This window comes from Lonchura striata, chromosome 20, assembly GCF_046129695.1.
Source record: "Lonchura striata isolate bLonStr1 chromosome 20, bLonStr1.mat, whole genome shotgun sequence".
NCBI classification, from domain to species: Eukaryota; Metazoa; Chordata; class Aves; order Passeriformes; family Estrildidae; genus Lonchura; species Lonchura striata.
In genome coordinates, this window is record NC_134622.1 from 11253967 (window position 1) to 11274763 (window position 20797).

The following is a 20797-nucleotide window of genomic DNA, read 5'->3' on the forward strand; positions in this document are numbered from 1 at the left end:
CCCTTGGTACTGTGTGGTGTTTGCAGTGCTGGCTGGAGATACAATTACAGGAAGTCAGGAGTTTCGCGTGCCTCAGAAGTGTGACACATCATTGGCTGCATCAATTGTCTGAAAAATGGCTAAATCGAGTTTTGCCAGGATGTGTGCTCTTGTGTCCTTAGGAAGTGTCTCTTCTGCAGAGTGACATCCCTGTCTGCGTCTGGAGTGGCCATGGGCTGCCCTGCTGGCTGTGCTGAGCCCTGATCCCTCACCGTGCCGGGCCCTGATCCCTTGCCGTGCTGATCCCTCGCCGTGCTGGGCCCTCGCCGTGCTGATCCCTCGCCGTGCTGGGCCCTCGCCGTGCCGATCCCTCGCCGTGCTGGGCCCTCGCCGTGCTGATCCCTCGCTGTGCTGTGCCCTCGCCGTGCTGATCCCTCGCCGTGCTGAACCCTCGCCGTGCTGTGCCCTCGCCGTGCCGATCCCTCGCCGTGCTGATCCCTCGCCGTGCTGTGCCCTCGCCGTGCTGATCCCTCGCCGTGCTGTGCCCTCGCCGTGCTGTGCCCTCGCCGTGCCGATCCCTCGCCGTGCCGATCCCTCGCCGTGCTGATCCCTCGCCGTGCCGAGCCCTCGCCGTGCCGATCCCTCGCCGTGCCGATCCCTCGCCGTGCTGATCCCTCGCCGTGCTGATCCCTCGCCGTGCCGATCCCTCGCCGTGCCGATCCCTCGCCGTGCTGTGCCCTCGCCGTGCTGATCCCTCGCCGTGCTGATCCCTCGCCGTGCCGATCCCTCGCCGTGCCGAGCCCTCGCCGTGCTGTGCCCTCGCCGTGCCGATCCCTCGCCGTGCTGATCCCTCGCCGTGCTGTGCCCTCGCCGTGCTGATCCCTCGCCGTGCTGAACCCTCGCCGTGCCGATCCCTCGCCGTGCCGAGCCCTCACTGTGCCCTCGCCGTGCCAAGCCCGAGGTGATGCTGGCCCCTGCCCCGCTGTCCTGGCGCACTGAGGCGTGACCGCGGCACCACGGCGGGGCCGGCCCGGCCCACGCGCTGCAGGGTGGTCATCTACCTCCAGAAGGACATGTCGGGGGACACGTGCCTGGGCAGCGCCCTGTGCCCGGCCGCGGGCCACAAGCCCAAGGCCAGCGGGCTGAAGGGTGGCAGCCTGGGCAACAAGTACGTGCGGCTCAACGTCGGCGGCTCCCTCTACTACACCACGGTGCAGGTGCTCACCAGGCACGACACCATGCTCAAGGCCATGTTCAGCGGCAGGATGGAGGTGCTCACCGACAAGGAAGGTAAGCGTATGGCTTTCATTGCTGACAGTTTTGTAAAACAGCTGGGGTTTGGTGGTGGTTTTACTCTGTTGAGGATGTAGAGAATGTTTCCTGCCAAAAATAACTGGGAATGTTAGGAAGCCAAGTCCTCCTGACAGTGCTAGCAATCCTTTGGCTTTACAGAAATACTTGGTTTTGTTACTCAAATGAACTGGGGAAGGTCTGGTCCTCTTTCCTGCCCTCACAGCTGGTCAGCAAGGTTGGTGGTGGTGTTGTAAAGACTGAACAGACAGTCTGTGGGTTGTCATTTCTGTCACATCGAGCAGTGGCATTATTCAAACCACGCACATAAGGAGGGACGTGCAGTTTTCAGCTTTGAGGCTCAGAATAGCCTGCCTTGCTTTGTTGAAAAATCTTTTTCCCCCCTTTTCCTGAGCAGCATATTTCTGTTGTGGCTCATGGTGCCATGGCAGCGTTTAGGGATCAATCAGGCAGTGTATCACCTCCAGCTGGACACAGGATATTTTAAATCCCTGATACATTATAAAGGGCAGAACAGACAATTTTGTGTAAGAGCCTCAGCCTGGATGGAAAACAAGAGTTATGTTCTGACAGCTCCAGCTGGAGGGTCCAACAGGGGTTTAGCTTACTTTCCTAGGTTGTTTTCTGTACCTAGATTCCAAAGTAACACTTTTTTCCTGCCTTCAACGTTATGGGAAAGGGTTTGGCACCGTACTAAGCCTTGTGCCTGCCTGATCCTACACTGCTATTGTTTGGCAGCAATCAGACATCCTGTTTCCTTAAGGAATGTTACTTCAGGGATTTTGTAAAATTCCAAGAATTTGTCCATTTGCTACTGTTCCTCTGCTTCATCCCTTCTGTGCTTCCTCCTGATCTGTCTGTCCTGTTCTTTGCTCCTGTTTGGGGACTAGAACAACTTTACCCCCCCACGCTGGGTTTTCTGGGCTGATCTGCCTTTTATCATCTTCAGAACATTTCTCTCTCTTTTTACCTCCAAACAGCAGCAGCAGTTGTGTTTGGATAATTGCCAAATCCTCCTTGTTAGGCCACAGAACTTACCCAGATTTACTTGTTGCAGTCATTGGTGAATTCTCTCTTCTAGTCTTTCCTTGGCTCTGAGGTTGCTGACTGCCCAGCATCACAGTGTAGCACTGCAGTTGGGTTCCTGCAGCAATCTCAGTGCATTGTGGTGGAAGCTGCATGTTTTTCGCTTGGAGCTTTGCTTTTGGGGTGCTGGAAAGCAGTGGGAACATCTGGGCAATACTAAAGGAGCTCCACTGTCAGGTTCTGTTCTGGAACCAACTTCAGTTTGCTCAAAGGCAGTAGGGACTTCCACTGGGTGAAACGGGAAAAGTGTCCTGAGCAGTATCAGGAAACCTCAGTGTTGTTTAACCTCTCCAGGGAGCTTTTTCAAGCCTCCAGTGTTGAGGTGACTGAAAGGTGTTGGTTATTTTTCAGGCTGGATCCTTATAGACCGTTGTGGGAAGCACTTCGGAACAATTTTAAATTATCTCAGAGATGACACAATTGCACTTCCAAAACACAGGCAGGAGATCAAAGCGTTGATGGCAGAAGCCAAATACTATCTCATCCAGGGCTTGGTGGACATGTGCCAAGCAGCCCTGCAGGTAAGATCAGAAGTATCCTGTGAAGTGTTTCATGGGTGTTTTGCTTATAAAATTTAGTTAGGACAACTTGAGAGATTATTTCATGGCCTTAGATATGGCACCAATTCTGAAGTGTACAAGGCATTTTTAAAATACAATTTAGTAAATAGGTGGTGAGGGATCTGGGGGCATGGCCTGTCCTTGCCACACTTGGCTCTGTGTCCCTGAGGGCTGGCTCATGTTGGTGACATCCTGTTCTGCTAAGTGTTCAGTTCACAGTGGCTGATGCTCTTGTGCAGTGGTTTGAGTTGATTAAAACTACTGCAGACTCCTTCTTTTCTTCAAGAAAGGATGGAATATTAAACCCACTTAAACCAAGTATGACTAGACCTTGTCCTCGCTATAGCTGAGGACATCCACCTGCATCTCAATATTTCAATTACTGCTGCCTTCCGGGGATAAGAAATCTCTGCTGTGATTCTGGGTTGCAGATCAAGGTAAGCTGTGTGGTTACTGTAGCAACCCAGCTCTTTTCCTGTGCATCACAGCGTTTGGGAACATGGCTGGAGGGGCTGAAGGAGGCAGCAGCAGCAATGTCAGCTTTAGCACTCCTCTCTTATTTCCTCTCTTTCTTCTTTCATTAAAACAGGACAAGAAAGACTTGTATGAACCTGTCTGCAGCATCCCTATTATCACCTCACCGAAAGAAGAGGAGAGACTGATAGAGTCATCAATGAAAGTAACTGCTCTTATCAACTGTGGATTTATGCTAAATGTGTTGAAACGTGGAATTTACCTTTTCTTCTTTTCTCACTCCCAACAGCCTGTTGTTAAACTGCTGCATAATAGAAGCAACAATAAATACTCCTACACCAGGTATGTCCCTTCTTTTTTCCCTCGCACTTTAGTGGGAAAGTTGCTTTTTTACTATGGGAGTGGACAATGATGATGATCTAACCTCACTTCTTTTGGTTTGTTTTGGGTTTTGACAACTGTATCTTGCTTTGAAAAGTAATTAGGGTCCTACATTGAATGTCTGTCAATAAAATTTATTTTTTAAATAATGTGTTCATGCTGGCAGTGTGTCTGTGGTGTGAAGGATGCGGAGCACATGGCCCTTGCAGCACACACTAGGCTTCTGCTGTCATCAAGCCAGAGAACTTCACTGAAGTGGGATTTGATAATCTCGAGCATGGATAGTTGATGTAATAGTTTGGGACATTATGCTGTCCTTATTAATTGTGTAAGTTGATCTCTAAAGGCTGGTGTGTTTGCTCATAGGGTTAGAGCAGTGTGTTAGTATCTGAAATGGGCTATTACCCCTCTTTTCTTGGCAGCATGCAGCAGTGAGTCACTACTTATTTGTATTCTGCAGTTGGATCAGTGCTGAAAGCTGGCAGAACAGGCAGAGATGGGTGCATGAAAAGCCCTGTTCCTGCTTTTGTTGCTGTGTTTCAGTAACTCTGATGACAACTTGCTGAAGAACATCGAGCTGTTTGACAAGCTGTCCCTGCGGTTCAACGGCCGGGTGCTGTTCATCAAGGACGTGATCGGGGACGAGATCTGCTGCTGGTCCTTCTACGGGCAGGGCCGCAAGCTGGCCGAGGTCTGCTGCACCTCCATCGTCTACGCCACGGAGAAGAAGCAAACCAAGGTAATGGAGCTTCACCTGCCTGTGCTACGGGTTAGAAACGGTCGTGGTTAGCTTCAGGAGTCTGCAGAGTTTCTCTAACTTCAGGAGTTAACTTTGAATTTGCAGCGCTGCAGCTGAGGTTACTAGAGTCCAATGTTAACAACTGGAGATAGTTATCCCCTTTAGAGCAATCTAAAACATCAGGTGAGGGAGTGACCTGGTGGTGGGAGTCATCCCTTACCAGCAATTTTTTACTCTTTATAATGTGTGGGTTTATGGCTCAGCACCTTTTCACGTGTGGGTGTGTGTTCCAGTTGCTGTCCTGGATGGATGAGGAGCAGGACATGTGCTGCCTTTTTGTAGGTTGAGTTCCCTGAGGCACGAATTTACGAGGAAACACTAAACGTCCTGCTGTACGAGACGCCCCGAGTCCCGGATAACTCGCTGCTGGAGGCCACGAGCCGCAGCCGGAGCCAGGCCTCGCACAGCGAGGACGACGAGGGCTTCGAGCTGCGCGACCGCGTGCGCCGCATCCACGTCAAGAGATACAGCACCTACGACGACCGCCAGCTCGGCCACTAGCTGTGCTGCTTCCTCAGGGCTGCTCCGGCTCGTGCTCGACCTTGGGCAGGAGCGGGGCATCCCTGGACACCGATTTCTGGGGCGCCTCGGCCCCGGGCACTGCGTGCACAAAGCAGCACTAAAGGCCGAGGGCTTGGAGAACTGAGGTGTGAGTTGTGCACCTGGTGCTTTCCCTGCAGGCTGGCCCCTCTTCCTGCTGGGGAGGGGGATGTGGGACGCTGGTTCTCAGTTTGTGGTTGCTTTTCCTATCTAACGATTTGCCAGTTTCCCCCTTGCCATGAGCAGCGCTGCTCTTTCTGAGTGAGGTGGGGAGGTTTGAAAAGCTCTTTCTGGACAGCTCCCCTTTAAGGGCCTTGTCTAGTGGAACTTGCAGTTATTAAATCAAGATACTGAAGAGAGAACTTGAATGTGGCTGCTCTTGGCAGACCCTACATGGGATAACCCCCAGGAGAAACATTTGGCTGGCCAGTCAGCTGCACCTGTGCTCTCCCACCCCTGTCCCCAGAACACCTCAAAGGTTTGTGTTCCAGGATAGTGTCTTTAGAACTCATTGATTCCAAGGCAAGCTCTTCCAAAGTGGTAAGAATCAAGTCATCAGCCTCTCCATGTGAAAAATTGAAATCTCTGAAAATGTAAATGTACAGGTCCTGGGAGAGGGGGAAATGGGTATGGTGAGGGAAGAAACCTGAAGTAAGCAAACTTGAGCAGATTGTGGCACTGTTGCCCTCGTTGAGGTTTGTCACGGTGAAATCCTGTTTATATAAAGAAGGGCAATCTGGGGAATTTGTTTTACATTATTCTCTTCCTGTGTCCTAAAAGTGCTATTTAATGTTAAATTTCTCAAGCAGTGGGGGAAAAATTGCTGGAGTGGCTGGAGAAGTACAGGCTAAACAGTGTTTTCTAAGGCTAGAATATGTGAATTCAAGTTCTGTGTCCTGAATCCCTTCTAGAGTGTAGAAGTTGAAGAAGTAAAACAGCCATGAAAATATTGTTCAAGCATGGAACTGTGAGAGGCTTTAGGCACAGGAGAGAGGTGGCTTATACTGGATTTTAAACTGAAATAATCACTTCTTTATGAGTGCTTGGCTGGTGCTGATTGTACAGGGCACTTCAGGAGGTGGGAGTAAAATTGGAAATTTGAAAATTTAGAAATGTCTGGAAATTTTCTGGAAACGGTTTCAAGTTTAGTGTGAAAAACCATTGTCATATTTTTAAACTTTTGCTTGTATTTTTTAGTTGTCAGTAGCAGTTCTGCCACTGTCATGGTTATTCCTGCTGGCTGCCCACTGGGAGCCGGGGATGTTTTGGATATATTCCACAGCTGCCTTTGTGTTCCCATATTGTCCTCAGTCATGGAGCTCCAGATTCCACAGTGGTCAGCCTTGAACTGCTTTGACCAGTGCCAAATCTACCCGTGACATTTAAAGAAAATTACTACAAAAGCCTGGCAAGAAAATAATCCAAACTTAATGCAGGGAGTTCATAAGGAAAATTGAGATGTAGATGCTTTGGGAGTAATAGAACAGGGGAGGGAACAAAAAATTATTTGCATCCATTCAGGTTTTTGAAAATTAAAGTGTTGTGGGTTAGTAAGAAAACACTAACAGACTTCCAGGATTTTCTTGCCTCTCTAATTCTGCTAGAGTGTGATGTGGTTTTTTAAAACTCTTTCCCTCCAGTGATGCTATTTAATTAGAAGGCACCAGCAGAGGCTGCAGTGATGGGGTCTTTGTGCTGCATCTAATAGCTTCAAGTTATTATCTTGTGCTTTTTCTCTCTTGTAACAAAGGCTAATGCCATTTAAAAAACGTGGCACTTCTGTTTCTTGGCAAATGATTTATATTTTTTTCTTCTTGTTAGTATCGTAGTGAATGTTAACAGAGTAAGTGATGCTGATAGCCTTGCAAAACTGTGTTTAAATGAAGTTATAAGCAGAAAAATGTCATATTTGCTTTTATTTTTTCTGGGGAGGACAGATGTGGGAAAGAGTGTGTGAAAGAGTCAGATCTGTCTGCTGCTCCAGAGGGTTTTTGTACTCACAGGATTCATTAACAACATGGATCCAACTTGTGAGTTGTTACACTGTAAGAAAAGCCTGTGTTTTGGTTTAGCTTTCGTTTCCCTATTTCCCACAGCCAACAAGTAGTATTAATTTCTGATTTGGATTTAGATTAATTAACCTGGGAAGCAAACAGTTTTAAGAACCATCTGGATTGTGAGAATCTTTTACCAAGGGCAAAGGATCTTCTTGGTGTTTGTGAAATGTATCAGTAAGAACTGTCAGCAGCTATGCATGTTTAAAAGATGTGCAGATATCCTTTTCATTTCCCTGGAGTTTCTCCTGAGTCCTGTTTGTCTGGAGCTGCTCCAGCACAGGGTGCCACTGAATCTCCTTGCCCCAAAATCATGCCCTGGTCCAGTCTCTGTCGCACCAGGTTCTGATCATTTCAAGTACTGGAGTTGAGATGTATCACATGCTTTGTATTATCACCTTAATCAGTCTTTACATCATTGAAAACTATTAATTATTGTGACAGGAATGTTCTAGACATTCTAGAACATGAGTTTACAGCCAGTGTAGTGCAGAAGCAGCAGCAGTGAGCAGGATGGTGCCGTCTAAAGGCAGCATTGGGTTTGCAGTGAGCTCTCCAAGGCTCTCTGCTCAAATTAAGCACAGATTAAGACAATACAGGTTTCTAATTATAGGTGTTAGTCTGCAAGTTGAGACTTGTACTGGCTTCCACCCAGACCATCACTGGTGGCTGCATTAATGGTGTACCTGGGAATTTGGAGTAGCCTTTGGGAGAAAAAAGAGCCTTTTTGCCCCACTTGTAGGGTGTGAATTGTAACAGGACTCACCATGTTCTTCACTCCTGATTTTAATCAAATCTTTATGCATTCAGACTCTGCCCTGGCAGGCGGAGGGAGCAATGGGAGCCTTTCCTTTCCGTGCCCAGCCTGTGCCAAAGGGCTGTGGGCTGTTTCCCAAAGCAGCCCCGGCCCTCTGCAGGAGGGAGGCTCCAGGTGGGTGTTAGCTGTGTGAATGTGGCTGCTGGAAGGAGCTCCAGGTGGGTGTTAGCTGTGTGAACGTGGCTGCTGGAAGGAGCTCCAGGTGGGTGTTAGCTGTGTGAACGTGGCTGCTGGAAGGAGCTCCAGGTGGGTGTTACTGGGCAGCGTGTCACAGCAGAGAGCTCTGCAGGGCTGGGTGCCAGCCCCGGTCAGCGCCCAGACTGAAGTCACTGCTTAACCTGCACCTTGGCGTTCTGGTTTGTGAACGGGAGACATTTATCCTGCTGCAATGTTCCACTCCAGTGACTTTTATCTTGTGCATGTCTTGGTTAAAATAGAAAATAAGTGATGGACATGGAGGGTGTTGGAGGGGCCGTGCTGCCACCGAGAGCTGTGTTTGAACGGGCATTGCTTGCTGTGGGCTTGGTTTGATTTTGTTCTTCTCCAGGTTTTTAATTTTCAGACAGAATTCTCTCCAGGCAGTGCTGACATACACCTGAACTGGGTGGGTCTGCCCAGCAGCCCCTGCCTTCCACAGTGAGGTGTTCTGAGACAATCCGTGGCGTTTGGTCCCCAGCCGCCCTCCCTGTGCCGTGGGACAGCTCAGGTGTGCCTGGAGCCCTGTCCAGCTCCATCCTCCCTCAGGGACAGACGGCAGGCTCTGTTTTCTGGATCTGTGTCCCTTCTCATCCAGTGGAACGGTAGTGAGACCCTTCCCTACCTCACAGGGTGGCTGACACTTAATTGTTTATTGAGAGTAAAGCATTCTTTTGGATTTCTGTGATATTTTATATCCAGTGGATAACAAATATGATTGCTGATCTTGTTTAAACTGACATTCTGGGATCAAGTTATTTTCTTAGAGGTTCAGTCTTTGTTTTATTTTCATGTCTAACTTTTAAGGGTCAGTTTTACAGACAAAGTACCTAGTTAATTCAGTAATTAATCAATTATCTGTTGATTAAAGTGTTTCATGAGTGCATTAAAAGGAAAAATAGAACACTAATTTTTAATAAAGTGTTATATTTTGTCTTCTGTGATTTTTCTCCAACATCATAGCTTTTTGTTGGTAGTGTGGGTCTCTGGAACTTTTGTGATCGATCCCCATGGAGGATCTGGGGCTGGAGCTCCTGGACTGGGGGGGCCGGCGGCAGAGCGGGGGATCCGTGTGCCAAATGCTCCGTGTCCTGCTGGCCCCCCGGATCTCTGTCCCCCTCTGTCCCTTGGCCCCCTCTCCCCCCTCTCTCTCTCCCCAGCTCTCTCTCTCCCTCTCTCCCCAGTCCCTCTCTCTCTCTCCCCGCTCCCTCCAGGGTCCGCGCTCTCCCCGGTCCCTCTCTCCCCTCTCCCCGGTCCCTCTCCCTCTCTCCCCGGTCCCTCTCTCCCCTCTCTCCCTCTCCCCTGTCCCTCTTTCCCCTCTCCCCCGTCCCTCTCCCCCTCTCCCCCGTCCCTCTTTCCCCTCTCCCCCGTCCCTCTCCCTCTCCCCAGTCCCTCTCTCCCTCTCCCTCTCTCCCTCTCCCCCGTCCCTCTTTCCCCTCTCCCCGGTCCCTCTCCCTCTCCCCCGTCCCTCTTTCCCCTCTCCCCGGTCCCTCTCCCTCTCCCCCGTCCCTCTTTCCCCTCTCCCCGGTCCCTCTCTCCCTCTCCCTGTCCCTCTCTCCCTCTCCCCGTCCCTCTCCCTCTCTCCCCTCTCTCCCCTCTTTCCCCTCTCTCCCTCTCCCCGGTCCCTCTCCCTCTCTCCCCTCTCCCTCTCCCCGCTCCCTCCGGGGTCCGCGCTCTCCCCGGTCCCTCTCCCTCTCCCCGGTCCCTCTCTCCCCTCTCTCCCTCTCTCTCTCTCCCCCGTCCCTCTCTCTCCTCTCTCCCCTCTCCCTCGTCCCTCTCTCCCCTCTCTCCCCTCTCTCCCCTCTCCTCTCTCCCTCGTCCCTCTCTCCCCTCTCTCCCCTCTCCTCTCTCCCCCGTCCCTCTCTCTCCCTCTCTCCCCTCTCTCCCTCTCCCCGCTCCCTCCGGGGTCGGCGCTCTCCCCGGTCCCTCACTCCCCTCTCTCCCCTCTCCCCTCTCTCCCTCTCCCCGGTCCCTCTCCCTCTCTCCCGTCCCTCTTTCCCCTCTCTCCCGTCCCTCTCCCTCTCCCCGGTCCCTCTCTCCCTCTCCCCGGTCCCTCTCCCTCTCCCCCGTCCCTCTCTCCCTCTCCCCGGTCCCTCTCTCCCCTCTCCCCTCTCTCCCTCTCCCCGCTCCCTCCGGGGTCCGCGCTCTCCCCGCTCACGGCGCCCCCTGGCGGCCGGGCGGCGCCCCCGCCCCGCCCGCTGACGTCACGCCGCGGTGAAGATGGCGGCGGGCCCGGGTCGGGAGCTGTGAGCGCCCCGGGCCCGCCAACATGAGCTGCTCGGCGGACGCCGTGAAGGACCGGCTGCTCTGGAACGTGAAGAAGGAGGTGAGGGCGGCGGCGGGGGAGCGCCGCGGCTGTGCGGCGGGCAGAGCCCCGGGGTCCGGCCCCGGGGGGCCGCGGGTCGCGGCGGACGCCGCGTGGGGAACGCCCTGCGGCCCGGACGGGCGGACGGGCCGGCGCCGCTCCCGGTGCCGGGGCCGCTCCCGGTGCCGCTCCCGGTGCCGCTCCCGGTGCCGGCGCCGCTCCCGGTGCCGGGGCCGCTCCCGGTGCCGCTCCCGGTGCCGCTCCCGGTGCCGGCGCCGCTCCCGGTGCCGCTCCCGGTGCCGGCGCCGCTCCCGGTGCCGGGGCCGCTCCCGGTGCCGCTCCCGGTGCCGGCGCCGCTCCCGGTGCCGCTCCCGGTGCCGGCGCCGCTCCCGGTGCCGGGGCCGCTCCCGGTGCCGGCGCCGCTCCCGGCGCCGCTCCCGGTGCCGCTCCCGGCGCCGGCGCCTCGGCGGGGAGCGGGTCCGTCCGCCGCGGCCGTGCCGCCTGCCCGGCTGGCGCCGAGGACGCGGATCTGCCCCGGGCTGCCCGGTGGTCTCGCTGCTCTTGTTCTCCGGGCGCACTTGCACCCGGGATGCCGCTCGTGGGACTTCTGCTGCGGCAGGGGCTGGCAGCGGCTCCCGCTCGCTCTCCCAGCGTTTGTGTTCACGTAGTACTCGATTTTTATGAGTTTTTACTTAACTGTGAGCTTTAGAGGAAGTGGGGGGGTGGGAATCAGAGATAAGAAAGGCATTTCTAATCTGGATGAGCCGAGCCGACCGCCGCGTGCCAGAGCCCTGGCACCTGTGTCCGGGGAAGGGTTAATTTGGGTGGCTGCTCCTGCACACAGCTGTGTGACATGCCCGGCTGGGGCAGTCCGAGCCCTGCGTCCGCACAGAGCCCGGCCCCGCACCTGAGCGGACGCGCCTGGGCTCGCAGTCCGCCGGGCTGGTGCGCTCGGTCCGCGCACGGCGCTCCTTGGCTGCCCGGCGGCTGCTCCCTGCCTCCCTGCGCGGAGCCCGGCAGGACCGACACCGTCCCTGCGCTGCAGCAGCTCCTGCCGGGCGGGGAGGAGGTCCGGTGGTGGCCAAGCACTGGACCCTGGCCACCTCTGCACCCTGGCCACCTCTGCAGCGCGTTCCCTGCGGCCACCTCTCCCCGTTTTGTGGTTTTGTGGCACTGGCTGTGGTGAGCTGCCGGTTGTTCCACAGCAGCGAAGTGAAGATGTAGTGCTTATCCATCACAGCATTAACAAGTATTTTAAACAGGTGCCTGCCCTACCGCTCCTTCCCCTCCCCAGTTCACTGCTGGGGAAGCAGCAGGAGCCGTCAAGGTTCAGATGTAAAGTTGTTGTTGTAGCTGAGGTTCCTGAGCCCAACTCCCGTGTCCCTGTACTCATTGATGCTGGAATCAGAGCACATCAGGTGTTGCAGGCAGCGTGGAAAGGGCAGAGAGGGACAGGCAGTCAAGGATGGTCTTGCTCTGTGTGGAGCAGCAGGACTGTGTCCTGGGATGACCCAGGCAGCAGCTGGCTCTGGGCAGGTGGTACCTGCTGAATGCTGCCACGAACGTGCCACTTGGATTAGAAATTTCTGCTTGAACCTTTGAGCTGAGGCAGGGTAAGGTTTTATTTTGAAGTGGGTGTGCTTGCTCTCCTGAGTAATGCTTAAATATATAAATGAATCTGATAAATGTTTTCCAAGTGTGAACATTGCAATCTTGTGCTAATGCATAAGATGGAAAGTGAAATGGATTTTTGTGATCCAAGCCAGCTCAAGCTGAGGTGAAGTAGTGGTGTGTAATTAAAAAATCTGAGGCTAATTTGTTTCTAAAGTATCTAAAATGTTTTTAATTGGACTCTGGTTTTTAAATGACTTGAATAATGCTTGAAAATGTTATTTGTACCTTCTGTGTCATCTGCATTTTTGTCTCAGATTTGTTTTTTCCTTCTCCCAAGTCCTAGCTGATGCTCTTTTAGAGCACTTAGAGTGGCTTGGCTTTTTAGGGTTGGCCAGAGCTTTCCAGTCTAAAATAGCCACGAGAGCCTCTGTTGATTATAAACAGGTTGAGAGAGCAGCCCTCACCTGAGCCTTCACAGACCTGTGTTAGGGCCCCTATCTGTGCTCACAGTAAGAAAATGGCTCAGGTGGCATTGGAGACGCTGAGATGGAGATTTTATTTGTCTTCAATAATCAATTGACAGAGGCAGGAACTGAATACAAGCCAATAGTAACCGCCCACCAGATAATGCTGCCTTTAATGACTGTATGTAACTTTTTCCAGTAGAATTTTCAACCTTGTTTTTTATCATGTGCGACTTCAGACAGCCACTTCTGCCTGCTTGCTGGGAAAACCTGACTCCATGTGCATGTATGTTCTCTGAGCCCTGGTCCCCTTCCCTTACCCTCTAAACCCAGACTCTTATTTCCTGTTGAGTGATTTTCCTGTAGCCTCAATAGCCAAAGGAGTTCATAGGCAATGGATTCTCTCTGTGGGCTGTTCCACCAAGCCTGGTAAAATTCAGTTGTCTTTGCAAAGTATAGAACAGTTATCTCCAAAGTCACATGGTGCAAAGTGTTTAGTTTAGTTTATTTTGCCTCAGTCCCTCAGCTAAAACTTCTGCATTTTTCCTTTGGGAAATTAAATGCTATTTGCTTTTCCTCAGATGGACTTTCAGTTCCCATTCCCTTGGTAGGGAATGTATTTTGTTGGCTCTCACAGAAAGGAAGACATGTAATGTGTTTCAAAAATGTAACTGCTGGGATTCATGCTGGGGCCGCTTGGAAGTTCACGTTTCAAGCATTTATCTCTCTCTGCAGGAAAATCTGTTGTGACAAGCAGACTCATAAAACAGGCTTTTTTCTCTGGCCATTTCCTTTTGCCTCCTGAAATGGAGGGTTTTGCCGTTTCTGGATTTAAACAGTACTTTCTAGCTGTGAAACAAACAGGTTAACAATAACCTTAGCAGTTCTACCCTGAACAATTTCAGAGCACTTCAGAAACTCAATTGCTCAACTTGCAACTGAAATTTAAGGACTTCTGAGCAGAAGTGTAATAGTTATTGAACAGCTTTTATTACACTACCTGTCTTTCATCAGGAGTAAGGAGTCAGTGCAGCAGGAGCTGTCAACAAAGGAGGTGAGCAGTAGCTGCACAAGCTGAAGGAGATATGGATGGTGGACATTAGGTTTTCTCCTTTGAGGAATAAATGTGTAGGCTTTAACTGTTCTCCTGGTTATTGAGGTATATTATGAGCATTCTTCTTTACCACTTTTAAAGTTTCCTTATAATAAAATCTTTAAAAATTAAACATAAAGGTATTTCTCTTGTGTATTTCTTGAGTGAAGCTTAATAAATAATCCATGGATTATGATGTGTGTTCAGTGTTTGAGTGATTCTGAAAGTTTTAGCCGTTGTAGGATGTGGGAGAAAGTCAGAGCAGTGGTCCACTAGAAGATGCTGCAAGTGCTGAGCATCTTTTCTTTGGGGAATTTTCTGTGCTTTATGTGTATAATGCTGCCACCAGGATCTTCTGTGCTCCTCAGGCGCTGGGATCTTTACCTGGATAGGCAGAGCTTTCCTGTCCCTGCTCTCAGGGTTGGCAGAGCCCCGGAGCCTGGCAGCTTTTCCAGGACGAGCAGGTGTCCCCGGGGCTGTGGCTGATGCAGTTCCTGTGCAGCTGGTTTGGGGACAGTGACACCGAGTGACAAGAGCCTGGCTAGCATCAGTGGCTCGTGTTGCTCTGCAGGGGAGGCACAGGAACAGGAGGGTGTTTCCAGGGCCGGGACCTGAGCCGGTGTCACAGCTGGCCCCACGCTCCCTCCCACCTGCACAGCTCCCCTGCAGGCTCTGGGAGCAGCCCTGGCCCAGCTGGAGGCTGCAGCCCTCCATCCCTCACACAAACACGGCTGTTGGCCGGCTGATTCCTTCCCTCTGGGGGCAGGTGGTGGTGTTTCTCTTAATGAGATTAATTTGCAGTTTGGTCAGGTCTGCTGGTAGCTGCCACTGGATCTGTGTGGAGGCTTGTGCTCAAAAAGCTCCATTGTCACGTGCCTCCCAAAAACAGAGACAAAGCAGCAGAATCCCCTATGAAGAGCTGTGCAATATTGCAAGGGAATTAAGGAAACAACAACAAAAAAATACTTGGGTTCCATTTGATCAGAAACACTTGCTTCAGCTCCTTGCCTGGAGCATCCATGAATTACGTGGCAGTGAGGGATGACGTGGGATTGAAAAACATTGCATTCCAGCTTTTGAATCTTCTCATATCCTGTCTATGCCTTAAAAATCTTTTCTAATAACATTTAGTCACTCTCCAGAAAATGCATGGAGCTTGTTTGGTGTCCTGTGGCAGTGGGGAACACACAGAGAGCCTGGTCTGTGTCCTTAGCTTTGGAGGCTGGGGTTGAAATTCTCCTGAGAGACACTGGCTGGTGCTTCTCTAGAAAAGTAGGGTTGATTATTGGATCTGAAACACTTTCTCAGTTTTTATACACTTAAAATTTTAGTTGACTGTGGATTAAATAACATACTGAGCTGATTGGGGTGTGCCTGGGAAATGTGTGGTAGCAATGAATTAGCTGCTGAGCACTTGAGCTTTTGCTCCTCAAAACGACTCTTCCTCCCTGTTGTTAGGATTTGAATTCCAGTTAATGTTCTCTGGGATGCTGAGGCTGACTTCATTTTCTGCAGTCCTGAAGTCATGTCTGTGACCTTGAGTTATATGTGCACAGGCTGGTGTGACTGCCTGCCAGCGTGGTGACTGCTGCAGCAGGACAGAAACTGTGACTGAAACTGTGCCAAAGGGATTGCTGGTTACACAGGATAATCCAGATGTGAGTGCCCATTCACGAGACCTCCTCACACCTCTGCTTCTCCCTTCATACCCTCTTACCCCTCCACCTCCAGCTGCTTCACTGTGAGGTCCTAAGTGCTAACAGCCATGTCAGAAAAGCCACAGGAAGGAAACAAAATGGCCTGGCTCAAAGTTTATATTGTCAGGCCTCAGGTGTGAGCAGGGAGCTAGGTTTTATAAAGTGCAAAAGACTTGTTTTGAAATCCTCAGCTACAAAACACATTCTACTTTCAAAGCCTCTTACATGTTTCCTTTTCCCCCTCCAGTGTTTTCTGCGCAACTCAGAGGGCTCCTGTTTGATAAGGAGCACAAATTCTGGAGGATCCACTTGATCCAGAATTTGGAGCGAGGCAAATGCCATGTGTTGAAAGGCTCGTGCAGCAAGTGCCAGAGCTGCAGCCTGCTGCCAGCCGGGCTGGGGGTGTAGGAGTGGGCACAGAGGCCCCAAGATGATTTCTGGGGGAGGGGATGTTTAATTACAGCATCCAGAATTGGTCTCACAGATGGTCTTGCTGGAGGAGGAAGCCCTTCAAACCGGAGAAGGCACCTCCACAGGCATCTGCAGAGCCCAGCTGTCGTTGGAGCACTGCACCTGCAGCCTCTCCTGGCCCAGCACTGAGGGGAAAAGCTCAAAACATTGGGACGTGTCAGTGCCACGAAGTGATAACCAGTTAGCTCTAAATGTTGGAATAACAGAGTGTCTGGTTGAGTCTTCTGCCATGGTAGCACTTATTTTCATATATAGAAAGTGAATTGGCATACGTTTAGTCAGAGTGTCATAACCCTGTAATTGTAGCTCAGAAATGAGAGAAGTCAAAAATTATGGCTAATTTGTATATGGAAGAGAGCAAGCTCTCCACAGCCAGGAGGAAATGAGTGTCTGATAAATGAGTTGGTGATGAGTTGGAAACCAGTGAGGTCTCATGTAGTGTCAGGCTGAGGAAGCCATTGGGGAGAAATCACTGGCAGATGAACAAGGGTGACTACAGCCACTTGCCAAGAGCCTCATTGTAAGAATTGTCTGTTTCTTCTTTAATTTTTGAAAGTCAGTAATTTGCAGTGATTTCCCTCTGGAGCTTGGCACATCTTGAGCCCTGAAACTGGAAAGGAACTTTGTTTTAAATAATTAAAAAGTGTGATAAGTGTAATTTTATTTGCTACAATTGCTAAATCGCGTCTTGAAGTGAAAATCGAAGGCACTGCTTTCTCTGAAGGTGCTGTAATAATTTTTTATACTGTCTGGTGCAACAGAGGTTTGAAGGCATAATTTGTAATTGCTGTGGCATGTTCCATGTTTCCCAGGTAAGGGGGAAGGTGGCCCTCTGGGAATGTGTGCCTGTGTCACTCAGGGATGCTTTGTGCTTGAAAAAGAGCAGAATGCACAAGTGGAAATGGGATGTAGCAACACAGTCTAGTTTCATGAGCAGAAGAGACTGTGTGAAGGCCAAGGATGAATCATGTAAAAAGTCTTTCACAGCTCTTCAAAACTTATGCTGGAGAAGTTCTCTGGAGGCTACTGTGGACACACTGAAACCTGCCTTTTATGGGGGCACACCTCAAACAGACCTGTCCTTGTTCTGCCAGAGGTTTCCTCATGCTGTTATAAGCCCCTTAGGTTTGTTTGTGCCTTCCCTCCTGAAATCCATTCTTCCCTGCAAAATGTGATGAGGGAGTTGTTAGTCTGTTGGTGAGGGGGAAGGGGCAAGCAGGGGTTGAAACTGAAACTCCCAAGTGCTGTGCTGATTTTGTTGGGCTCACACGATCATTTCTCTCTATTCATTGTAGGTAAAGCAGATCATGGAAGAAGCTGTCACCCGGAAATTTGTCCATGAAGACAGCAGTCACATCATCGCCTTATGTGGTAAATGTCACGCGGGAGAGCTATTGCTACCTAACCTTACTTTTCCTCTAGACATTTATTTTCTCTGCTGTCAGAGGTAAATGCAGGGATTTAGATACTAGAAATCATGGTGTTCAGGTCCATTTCACCTCTGTATTTGCTACACGTGTGTTTACATTACAAAGTGTAAAGTAACTCTTACTAAAGTGTCATTATACCCAGCCAAGATGACAGGTGGCCTTGCTGGAGGCTGGCTGTGTGTTCCAGGGACGTCCCAGTGTGGTCTGCCTACTCTCTGTTCCTGGAATCCTGTCCTGGAATCCTGTCCTGGAAGCTGTGCTGCATTGTTGGTGTATGGGTGGCAGCTGTTGCTGTTAGACTCTGCTTGGCCAAAATTAGGAATACTTTAAAGTCTTCTTACTTCTCTCATCCTCCTACTGTGATTCCAGTTGGTTTTGTGTTCTGAATTCTTCGTGGTTTGAATAACCTCTGCACTGAGCTGCCTCATTATTGCCCAGCAATCCTACCTGTCATAAAGCAGGACTCCAGCCTGCTGCTGCTTTGAACAGAGGCTTGATTAACTCTAAACCAGAAGAAGGTGAAGCTGAATGTTCTGTTTTTACTTTGGCTGATGGAATGGAGAAATCCCTTCCAGCAGATTTGGCTAACAGCTCCTGGCTGGTGCTCTCCTGTGTGTACAGTTCTCTTCCCTCCCCCACTCCAGTTTCGTGTGACTCTTCAAGAGGTTTTTCCCTTCTATTTAAAATTAGATTGGTTCAGTACATGAGTCATTTTTGGTGAATCTTCATTGTAAATATAGAATTCTTGTGAATCATTTTACTCTCCTGCTAGGCTGAGTTTAGCAAGAGCCTCTTAAATACATGATGGCTGATTTCAGGGTCTCTCTGCATCAGTCCATAGCTGCCCTAGGTCTTAGGTGGCTGAAGGTGCCAATTAAATGTCATGTGCCCCTTGTCCTGGGAAATGCTCCAGCTCTCTGCCACCCTTGCTGGCCTGGAGGAATGGTGCCTCTGTGCTGTCAGCTGTGCTCATCCAGCAGGAGGGATTTGTAACCACGAGGACTCTGCCTGGGTGCTCTGGAAGAAGGAGAGCAGTGTCCATGTTTTCATCCTTGTGGAGAAGCTGCGAGTGCAGGAGATGCTGCATTTGCTCCCAACCCAGCGTATAGCCAGCCTCAGTTACATCCCAGGGGCTCTGTCATCCCCTCTGATTTCTAGGTCTGGCCCTGGTTCAGAGCCACAGCAGCTCCCTTTGGCCAGTGGCTATGTGTGCCACTGTGGGACAAAGGTCTGAATTCCTTTGGGCTGGAGCTGCTGCGGAGCAGGTTCTGGTGCAGCGCTGCAAGCGTGCAGGGAGCAGCTGCAGCGGCGCTGCTGCGGGGGGCTGGCCGTGGCTGTTTGCAGCCAGGCTCAGCGCAGGTTTCCTTGGGAACGGCAGCTGGCACTGACGTGGGGCTGGCACAGTGCTCTGGGCACGGCCCGGGCAGCTCCTCCTGCTCCTCCTGGTGGGGCTGGCACGGCTCTCTGGGCACGGCCAGGGCTGCTCCTCCTGCTCCTCCTGGTGGGGCTGGCACGGCTCTCTGGGCACGGCCAGGGCTGCTCCTCCTGCTCCTCCTGCCCTTGACCCTTCTGCAGTTCTGAGGGAAAGGGGAAGGCAAGGCAAGCACACCTGTTTCTGCACTTACCTCAGGTGTATTCACAGGGTTTCCAGGTTACACCCACAGTGTTCGTCCAAAAGCTGCCTGAGCCTTTTCTGCGCGGCTGCCCGCCTTTAGTCTGACAGTAACCTGCTGTTGAAGCAATTAAAAAACTTGTTTAAGTCAGCTTTATACTGCAAACAGGGTTTATTCACGAATGCCTCACACATGGTTACCCAGATGATCTCTATGTTTCCAATATCTACTTTGAAATTAGTATTAGTAGTTTGTTCTCTTTGAATAATATTTTGAGCATAGTAAATTAAATAATCCTGAATTCCTCATGCTATAAACTAATCACCATAGTATTCAGGTGGGTTATGGAGAGTTGGTGTGTGTCACAATCAAAATTTTTGTTGTTTAGATGTAAATCCAACATGCCAGCTTGGCAGAGGGAATATACTTAGTGTGTTTTGGGGAAAGGTTAGTAGTAAACATGAGTAAAATAGTAACTTGGGCAGTGTTAAACATGCAGAATTTGGCTTTTCAATGATATTTCAGTTCAAATTAAGGAATGGATGAACTGCATGAAAAGCTTTTTTGGGCCTGAATAATAAACCTGCTACCAGTAATTAAACCCATTAATTAAAATGTGCAAAATCCCTTTGTGGCTGAACTGAAAAGGCCAGTTCTGATTTGAGCTGCAGAATGGTATTTCATATTGTGCTTGGGGCTTCTTGTAAACTGTTTGCGGATGGCATTGCACGTGTCCCTTGGGATATGAGGGAAAGGAGGGGAGCTGGGGATTCCACTGCTGTTCCTGGGGGATGCACCAGAGCTGTGCAGCTGTGGGTGGGTTTGTGGCAGGATCCTTTCCTGTTCCTGAATCTGAACTCAAATCCTGTAAGACATTGAGGCTCTTCTATCAAGGAAAACAAAAAAAAAAAAAATCTCATATTCTTTTTGTTTTCTTGATGCTTTGTAACTTTTTTGGTATACTTTGGATATTTGTCATGTGCTGTTTCTTCCAATCTTCAGTTACGAATATTTAATTTACTACCAGTGTTGGCTACTGTCCTTCACTTCAAAGACAATTGGAAGACCCAATTCCAAAATTTTGAAAAACAAAACATTTGGTTTTCCTTTCCTTCAGTGTCATTGAATAATCTTTGCCTTCCAGATCTGTTCCAAAACTGTGTCTAGACCAGACTTACAGGCCAGAAATGCTTTTCCCCTTTTGAACCCAAGGAGAAAATTTGCTGTTTCTGGGTGTTACATTACTGCTCCATCCTGATAGATTTGTTGAGGATCTTTGCTGCAGAGCCTGGAATTGATGCAGAGAAGAGGAGCAGAGAGCCTCTCCTAGAGGAGCTGAGGAAGCTCGGTTGGCTCAGCCCTAGGGGATGAGCCAGGCCGTTGATTTAGCTGCATTAACCTCAACTTTTTCTTTTTCCATCCCCATTATGCATATTGCTTTTCTTCTCCTATTAACTGATGAAAACAGCTGTTTTTTTGGGTTTTTTTTGGGGGTAATGCTGTGTTTAAACAACACAGATCTTAAAAAAATAAGAACAAAACCACATCACGATCTGTCCAGTCATGCACTGGGAAAGGTGAGAGGGCTTGACTGCAGAACTGGACCTGAATATTAACTGAAGGTGTTTGTATGGGGTCTGTGGCTGTGTTTAGTCATATGTGCAGCCCTTCAAACAAAAGAATGATGTGGTGCCTGCCCGGGGGAGCTTGGGAGGTAATGAATTCCCATTAGTAAGTAGTCCTTGGTGCTTTCTCTGTGTGAATAATACATCAGAGAGGTGACCTGAGGCCTTGCAGCAGACACCTGCCGACCCAGAGAGAAGGGACACTTGCCTGAGCACAGCCAAGTGCTGGCTTGCTCTACTACCAGCCCAGTCTTCTCTGAAAGCTGAGCAGCCTGTGAGCCCTTTGGTG

General features: G+C 50.5%; 2 protein-coding genes across 7 annotated transcripts in view; both read left to right on the forward strand.

Annotated features, from left to right (window-relative positions):
• The first annotated feature begins 814 nt into the window (after positions 1-814).
• TNFAIP1 (TNF alpha induced protein 1) lies at positions 815-9151 on the forward strand. Its single transcript, XM_021533060.3, has 6 exons — positions 815-1269; positions 2728-2897; positions 3526-3615; positions 3700-3752; positions 4335-4530; positions 4873-9151. Exons 1-6 carry the CDS (start codon positions 1053-1055, stop codon positions 5089-5091), a joined length of 945 nt encoding a protein of 314 aa, XP_021388735.1. The 5' UTR covers positions 815-1052; the 3' UTR covers positions 5092-9151.
• Positions 9152-10402: 1251 nt separating this feature from the next.
• SGSM2 (small G protein signaling modulator 2) overlaps positions 10403-20797 on the forward strand; it is a 37947-nt gene continuing 27552 nt past the window's right edge. For all 6 annotated transcript variants that reach the window (XM_021533061.2, XM_021533065.2, XM_021533063.2 and 3 more), the window contains exons 1-2: positions 10403-10522; positions 17136-17211. In XM_021533061.2, the coding sequence (XP_021388736.1) occupies positions 10466-10522; positions 17136-17211 (133 nt within the window). In that variant the 5' untranslated portion in view covers positions 10403-10465. The remainder of the gene's footprint in view (positions 10523-17135; positions 17212-20797) is intronic.